The sequence below is a fragment of the Piliocolobus tephrosceles genome, chromosome 11, assembly GCF_002776525.5.
Source record: "Piliocolobus tephrosceles isolate RC106 chromosome 11, ASM277652v3, whole genome shotgun sequence".
NCBI classification, from domain to species: Eukaryota; Metazoa; Chordata; class Mammalia; order Primates; family Cercopithecidae; genus Piliocolobus; species Piliocolobus tephrosceles.
In genome coordinates this window covers 83848630-83857164 of record NC_045444.1, presented here as the reverse complement: position 1 = coordinate 83857164, position 8535 = coordinate 83848630, and the positions used below count along the sequence as shown (strand labels likewise).

The following is an 8535-nucleotide window of genomic DNA, read 5'->3' as shown; positions in this document are numbered from 1 at the left end:
GGGGCCTATCATGGGGAGGGGGGAGGGGGGAGGGATTGCATTGGGGATTGCATATATACCTGATATAAATGATGAATTGATGGGTGCTGACGAGTTGATGGGTGCAGCACACCAACATGGCACATGTATACATATGTAACCTGCACGTTATGCACATGTACCCTAGAACTTAAAGTATAATAAAAAAAATAAAAAATAAAAATAAAAATAAAAAAATACAAAAAACTAGCCGGGCGCCGTGGCGGGCGCCTGTAGTCCCAGCTACTCTAGAGGCTGAGGCAGGAGAATGGCTTGAACCCGGGAGTCGGAGCTTGCAGTGAGCTGAGATCCGGCCACTGCACTCCAGCCTGGGCGGCAGAGCGAGACTCCGTCTCAAAAAAAAAAAAATAATAATAATAATAATAATAGTTAATTAATTCATTAATTTTCTTTAAATGCAATCTTCTTCCAAAGGCGATCACAAGGCTGTTGGAGGCTGGAGCCGCTAAGTCGCCCCCTACCGTGAGGGTGGCTTCGTCCGGGACCATTCCAGAGGCTGTGCCACTGCTGGAGGTGCTCAGCGGGGCCGGGACCCGCTTGGGGCACGGTCCGGGGCGGGCACCGGAGCCCGACTAGGCTGAGCGGCAGGTCCTGACGAAGCCACCCGCGCGGCCCCGCCCGCCTAGCGGGATGAGTGACGGCAGCAACAGGTGCAGAGAGGCGTCCGCGGCTTCTCGGGAGCCCCCGAGTTTGGCGCGTCAGGCCCCAAGAGTCAGAGTTTGACTCTAGAACCTTCTTCGCATTACACCAGTCTTCGGAAGTCGCCCGTCAATCGGCTTCTTCTAGCCCAGTAAAGGCTTAAGGTCACCTCAACCTCTCGAAACCCACCAGTCCCAGAGGCCGACTCTTCTCAAGTGGAGGAGACGGGAAGGCGTGCCGTGCATGGAGCTTTGCCTGACCGCTCGCTCTCTCCTCCCCAGCCGTCTGAGAGCAGGCGAGAGGGGTCCCAGAACAGAGCCCTCGCTCCGCACGCCCCACGCCCGCCCCGCTGTGCCGTGCGCTCTGCCCCTGAGACGCCCCGACTCGGAGTCCCAGAGCCACAGCCGAAACTCGCCCGCCCGCGCCCCTCTCCGGCTTGCGGCGCCCGCCCGCACTGCCGCCTGCCACCCGAGGCGACGCTGTCTGCTTCTCCCCACCCGCCAGGTGGCAGGTTCAGGGCCCGGGTCCGAGCCTGCTCCCCTGCAGCTGCCACCGCCGCCCTCGCCGCCAGGGGGCGAGAGTCCCAGGCAGATCAAGCAGCACTGCTGCCTTGGTGTGAAGGTGGTTTCAAACTTTAGGCTTCTCTTCCCTACCCCGCGTCTCTGAAGAGCAGAGAGGAAGATGGAAACCGAGTCCGGGCAGGTGAGTACGGCGATCAGGGCCCCAGGGCGCGGGGTAGCGGGGAGAAGGAGCAGCGTGGAGCCCGTCCCTGAGGGCCTGGAGGGGCAAGGTGAAGACCCCAAACGCTCGCTATCTGGTTAGGAAGAAACATGGCCAGGTGCTCCATCGACCGCTGCCAGGGGCCGCCCGCCCGCAGACCTCGTCTGGCCGTGTCATGGGGGTCAGGAAGACGCCGCTACGGGGCCTGGACTGGGTGTAGACGGGCCAGGGGACCTCAGGCGCGGATGTTTCGGGAGGCGGCGGGCTGCCGGCCACCCAGCGGGGTCCGAGCAGATAAACTGCTTTCCCGCCGAAAATGGGCTAGGCAGCGTCTTTGACGCTCCCTCTGGCCGAACTTCGACCCAGCGGTCCAGAGCGAGGAGTTGCCAGGGCGGTCGACGCCTCCACTCCCCGACTGGTCAGCGAGGTCCTGAAGGTCTGAGAGACCTCGCGGGGGCCAGCCTGTGGCCCAGGTGGGATCTGGACCCTGAAGCACTGGCTGTGCACCCGAGCCAGTCAGCGCGGACTCGGGGAAGTGAAGGAAGACTGCCCACACAGGCCTGAGGCGCAGCGGCAACGTGTCGTCCAGCCCCGCCCCGTCCCGCCGCCGGCAGCCAATCAGGGAGCGCCGCGCGAGGGTGGGGACCAGCTGCGCACGAGGCCAGCGGCGGGGTCGGTGCCGTTGAGGGTTCCCGCCACTGCTGCTGGCGGATTTGCGGGGCAAAATTTCTCGCTGGCTAGCCTTCTTTTCCCTCCCGCACTTTGGTGGGGAGGGGGTGGATCCTCGTTTCGGTGCCCAAGTTCACGATGACCCGAGAGAACTCGAGGAAGTTGTCGCCGCGGCCATTTCCCCTAGTGCCGCAACTTGCTGGCCTTGGAGGGGGAGGAGCGCCGAGGCAGTGACTGCGACGGTTAGCCCGCCCGTTCCTGCTGTCTTCCTTTGCAAAACAGATGCTAGATCTCGAGGTTGACTCAAGGGGAGGAGCCAGTGAGGGCACATTGCTTTGGAGGAGAATTTTAATAAACTCTCTAGTGCTGGAAGTTTTAGCAAACGGAGGAGACTTAAGACCCGACAACAGTCAGTCCCCTTCTAGGTGCTTCTGTAACACGTGCGGAATTTATTGCTAGTTAGAATTTGAGGCTTTCTTTGTTGTTTAACTCAGTACATCACTAATTGTTAATAATGAACTTAGATGTTGCCTCTACCTGAGCCTTGCTATTGCTAACATTAAAATATTTTGTAGGCCTGGCGCAGTGGCTCACGCCTGTAATCCCAACACATTGGGAGGCTGAGGCGAGCGGATCACGAGGTCAGGAGATCGAGACCATCCTGTCCAACATGGTGAAACCCTGTGTATACTAAAAATACAAAAAAAATAGTGCACGCCTGTAGTCCCAGCTACTCGGGAGACTGAGGCAGAAGAATCTCTTGAACCAGGGAGGCAGAGGTTGCAGTGAGCCGAAATCACGCCACTGCACTCCAGCCTGGCTTCAGAGCGAGACTCCGTCTCAAATATATATATATACACATATACACATATACATATGTGTGTATATATATATGTAGTAGACTGCTGTTATACTGTATTCTTTTGCCTTCAGCCTATTTGGCATATCGTGAGCAGGTCTCTCCTGAAGAAATGATTCACTTTTAGTCATTCAACAGATATTCATTGAGCACCTGCTGTGTACTGTCAGTACTTTAGATGCTGCCGTGAAAAAAGCAAAACTCCTGCCCTAGTGCATTACATAATAGTGGAGACAGATAATGGACATAATAAGTAAATTATATCGTATGTTAGAAAATGATGAGGGAGAAAAATTAAGCAAAGCGAGCCCACATTAGAGCAGGAGCCTTAGAGAGTGGAGGAGAGTGAAGTGAATTGAGTGTGAAAGGTTTTTCTTTTCTCAGGGAGTATCCTTTAGTTTCTCGAGATTGGAAATAAAGCACTGTTTACTTCCGTTCATTTCATCCTTCCCTCGATGAAATATACTGGGGTTTGTCTTTTACTTAAGTTTGCGAACAAATTAGTACATCTTATTTCCAATAAGAGAATTTCATGAAGAATGATTTTTTTAATTTAGCAAATAGGTAATTTTGACACTGTAAACAAATGGGCAGAAAGACAAGATTACATCTACTAGAGCTGTTATATTATTTCTAGCGATACAAAATCCACAGTTGAAAAATACTAAGCATTCCAGAATTACCCATTCTGAGCATTATATCCTACTGAGCAAAGTGACTGATGTCACAAATAACCTCCAAGTGCCCAGAGAGAAAGTTGTTAAGATTAGATTCCCAGTTTCTTTCATTGGAAACTACAACATAGTAATTATTAAATGTGGTGGCTTTTCCGTGTTTTAAAAGAAGTATTTACGTATTCCCTTATTAGGAGTATGTACTTCCTTAAGGCTGGATGGGGAGAGAGCCCATAAGGTCCAGCCTACAGCCCAATTGCCACTCCTGCCCTAGTCATTTCTCTGTACATCTTGCAAAGATTAATTGAGGGATTGTGATTGTATTGACCAGAGAAGAAAGAACACAAATTTGAAAAAGAACAACTCTATTACCTGAGCTGGAAATTCATTTTCATGTGTTTGTTTCTCAGAGAATTGGAATTATGAACTTCAAGATTTGTTTTTTTCTTTTTCTTTCTTTTTGAGACGGGGTCTCACTTTGTTGCCCAGGCTAGGGTTGAACTCCTGACCTCAAGCAATCCTCCTGCCTCAGCCTCCCAAGCAGCTGGGATTACAGGCACAAGCCACAACACCCAGTTTACTTCGAGTTTTTTGAAGCACACATTTAGGATATTAGACTGTCTCAGAAGTGTGTTTAGTGTTTCCAGATGGAAAATAATTCACCAGTTCTTGAATTGGTTTCTCTTCTACATGATTCTCAAGTCCTGGTTTTCTTTCAGTTATACCTTAAAAGTCTATTATTTTACCATTCTGCAAAGGCTTATACATTTATATATGTTTATTAAAATTTAAATTAGATCCTCTAACTTATCGTTGTGAACATATGGATATGTACTGAGCTAATTCTTTGGAATAAACATTTATGAGCTATAAGTATATAATTTTTAACAAAATCAGTCCAATCTTCAAATAGACAAGTGCATTTAAAATTTTGACCTTCAGGCTGAAAATGGTCAATGTGAATATTAGAGTTTATTAACTTGTCAATGACCATTAGTTAAAGACCAGCAGGAACACATGCGTCATTTAGTGAAGTTGGGTCTGTTAATCGTTCAAACAAGGGAAAACAGAAACCATGGGGCTTCTCAATTAGAAGGTGTTAGAACTCATAGGATATAGGCTTGTGTTGAGCAATTTTTAGAGAGGGTTTAAGGAAGTAAGGCTCTACTCTGGAATGTATATCGTCAGGAAATGGTAGTAATTCTGTGATTGGATGTGTTAACTTTTATCTAAAAGGAAAGAAAAATGGATCGAGGCCAAAACTATAACTGATAAAGAAGGAGCAGTCACTAATATCAGCCAGAATGGAGGGATGTTTGGTTATTATTGTGATTTGGGCAATGCCTTTCTTTTAGTCAGCCTTCAAACATGATTGTGGAGTGGTCTTGTTTTTAATCTTAATCCATCAGAGCCACAGGGTGACTTTGTCTGATGTTGGTGTTCTGTTAATGAGAGAACACCACAGCCTAGCTGTGAGTGCCAGGACAACTCCTAACAACACCAGGGCCTAGCTGATTGTGTCAGGCTGGGACTGTTTTTCTCTTTCTCAAACATCTTCATGAGTTTAATATTCCCCTTAATAATTAAGTAATCGGTTTGATAATATAAGCATTTTAAATAATGTACTTAATACTTAAAATCTCTATAATGGAGTAGATTCTGTGTTTCCTAGTTCTGTTGCTCTAAAAAGCTCTTAGCTCTAATTATAATTTTTATAATATTAAAAGTAAAGCCTAGAATATTATATTTTACCTAAATGACTCATCTTTTTGAAAGATATACGTTTTCAGTCTGCATCAAAAGCAGACTGCATTATACCCAGTGCAAAAAGTGTAAAAGAATTTTATTTTACAGCAAACATCAAACCAGATGCAAACAGATTCATTATCTCCATCCCCTAATCCTGTGTCGCCTGTGCCTTTGAATAACCCAACAAGTGCCCCAAGATATGGAACAGTGATCCCTAATCGCATCTTTGTAGGAGGAATTGACTTTAAGGTACCTATTTATGCATGCAGTAAAGTGTATTTTTTCATTAGAAGTCTTTATTTCTCAGAAATTGTTTCTTTGTGCAGCTATAAAATCATAACATGTTTGCATAATGATTAACAGATTTTGAATTACCTTATTATAAAGAATCTTTCAAACCAACATGTAGGTTACATAAAGTATAAAAACTGTTCAATGTCAAATACAAGGAAATTGAGCCTCATTGACTTGCTGTAGGCTCCTAGCCAGTCACATAGTGACAGAGTGAGACTAGAAGCCTCGTTTTCTGTCTCATAGCTCCACACTCTTCCATACCAGAACTAATTATACTTTCTTGCCTATACTCCAATAGCCAAAATAATGAATGATTATAATTTTCAAAAGAGACTCAATTCTTTAAAAACTTAGTTTTATGAAATACTATTTCTTTATCCCAACTCTTATCTCAGATTCCTGAGCAACCTCCTAGGTGTCTATTCTTTGCAAAGCACTTTCTATGTTAGAGTTTAGGATTTGATTACCAAAAAAGTCCTGTGTCCTTGTCAAAATAAAGCATCTTAAAAATAATATATTTAAGCAGAAAAAAATAGCTATTCGGTACTAGACTTAGTACCTGGGTGCCGAAATAATCTGTACAACAAACCCCCATGACGATTTATCTTTATAACAAATCTGCACATGTACCCCAAACCTAAAATAAAAGTTTTTTTAAAAGTAATATATTTACATCATGTAATCAGCCATTCCACTCTTTCAAGGAAGCATAGTTCATGAGATGATGTGCAGTGCCCCCCACCCAACAAGAGTAAATACCTACAAGAAAGGCATGCATAGGTATTGTAAGTGGAATACTCTTACTTTCAAATGGATATATGGAAGGACTTCCAAGACTCTATTTTACATATTAGAAATTATAGGGAGAGTTATTTTTGACAAAAATAAACTTTCCTTATGCCATTAGGTGTGATATTTGACATTTGTAACTCACTATTTCCATATAATCAATCTGTTACAATTTAGGTAGAATTTCTTTTTTCCTGCACAAGAGAAATGTTACGCTTAGTGCATTTGCCAAAACAATGAGTCTTAAACAAGTATATGATTGTTTCACTAAAAATAAAGTAAGAAAAATTATTTCTTATAAAATATTTATTTTTAAAAAGGTTTTCTGTATCTGTGGAAAATACTGATGACTGGCAGAAATGTTCAATTTGGGAATTCATTTATATTACAATAGCTTAGCATGTTTTTAAAAATAAGTTATCAATAAATATAAATATTTGTATGGCCAAGTTATTTTAGGTTACTGAAGCCCATCAGCTGCAGCATGAACTTTGGAGACGGTTGTTATAAGGCAGCCATAGCTTTACGGTAACTGCTAGGGCTCCCTCCTGTATGCTTATACCTTTTTCAAAACCACAGATAAAGTCCAGCAAGGAAATAATTTACTGTAATAGCAAGTAGTCACAGACTTTTTGACCTTTCATTTTTAGAAGCGAACAGACTATCTCTCTTAATGCTTACTTTTCTTGACTGTCCCTTTGTCACTGAAGAAGTGGAGCTACAAAATTGAGCTAGTGATTATTCTACCAGAGAATAGTTGGAATTAATTTGTATTCAAATATCTAGTAACAATTCTTATTCTAGCATTGATTTCATTTTCTGTTAACTGAAATAAAAGGCATTCAGTTTTTCTTAGATTGAATCAGTATTTGTCATTATCCAGCTTAGCAGGCTTTATGTTACCAACTAAAAACCAATAGTGTATGTGAGTAGTGAGGTGACAGTTGAACTCAAAAGGCATAGCTCTGCACTAAGGCATGTCTTTTTCTGGTGTATATAAAGAAATTTTATTCTAGAGAAAAGTTACTCTTGTCGACAAACAGTTACAGCTAAACCAGAAAATGAAATTGCAATGAATTTAATGTCAGTATTCTGAGAAAAGGTGATATGAGTCTATTATCAGACTATTTTGATTAGAAAAACAGATATGCCAAAACCATCTTTGTAGATACCTTGTATGTTTTAAATGTAATTATGATTCCAATTTTTATTTTACTGTCAAAACAATGTCTGAATTTAGCTGAAATGTATATTGAGTACAGATAAGGAATCTAATAACTCTAAAAATTATAGTCACTCCATTGTTCTCACAGTTGAGTTGAAGCACTTTTGGAAATACATTCCTTTCCTAAAACTGACTTAGGAAAGGAGTTCCTGAGACTACTGATGAAAATAGAATGACTGGTGTAGGCCAACACAACCTAGTTCCACTGCCATGACTGTCTCTGAGCCACAAGAGCCAATAGTAATATACCCTTACTATGGAAATAGCATTCCTAATCCAAATTGTTTTTTAAAAAACTGGCCAGCTAGCAAACAAGAATCATTTAAAGATTTCTTTAAATAATGAGCTTTGTAGTTTTAAAATAATCCAGCTTACATTTTTATTGACATATAGTAATTTAACAACATAGCTATTGTATAAAGCAAGGTATTTATATTGATTTTAATCACCTGGTGGTTTAGCACTGTTTTGTGCATGAGAGGCATTTTTCATGCATCTTATCTATAACTTTTTCTGTCTCCAGTGCAAGCATGAGAATTATTCATCTTTTATCAACTGAAAAACCTTTTTTAATGTTTTCTTTTTATGCCATTAGACAAATGAAAGTGATTTAAGAAAATTTTTTTCCCAGTATGGGTCTGTGAAAGAAGTGAAGATTGTAAATGACAGAGCTGGAGTATCCAAAGGGTTAGTATCACTATAGATTGTCTATAGAATTAACAACTCTATTTTCATTGGATTACTAGGTTTTGTATGCCAGTTTACTTTGGTTCCATTTTCCAGCGGAGACTATCATGCCCTCTTCTTTCCTCCTACCTTTTGATTTCCTTTTGTGTGTGTGTGTGTGTGTGTGTGTGTGTGTGTGTGTGTGTGTGTGT

At 42.7% G+C, this 8535-nt stretch overlaps 1 protein-coding gene across 5 annotated transcripts in view; it reads left to right on the top strand.

Annotated features, from left to right (window-relative positions):
• The first annotated feature begins 783 nt into the window (after positions 1–783).
• Positions 784–8535, top strand: part of BOLL (boule homolog, RNA binding protein) — a 61501-nt gene continuing 53749 nt past the window's right edge. Inside the window, exons 1-3 of one of the 5 annotated variants that reach the window (XM_023218210.2) lie at positions 784–1380; positions 5455–5598; positions 8253–8344. In XM_023218210.2, coding sequence (XP_023073978.1) covers positions 1360–1380; positions 5455–5598; positions 8253–8344 — 257 coding nt within the window. In that variant the 5' untranslated portion in view covers positions 784–1359. Of the gene's footprint in view, positions 1381–2014; positions 2741–5454; positions 5599–8252; positions 8345–8535 lie in introns of those variants that run through there. The other 4 variants (XM_023218223.1, XM_023218220.1, XM_023218217.2 and 1 more) reach the window with 4 other exon arrangements.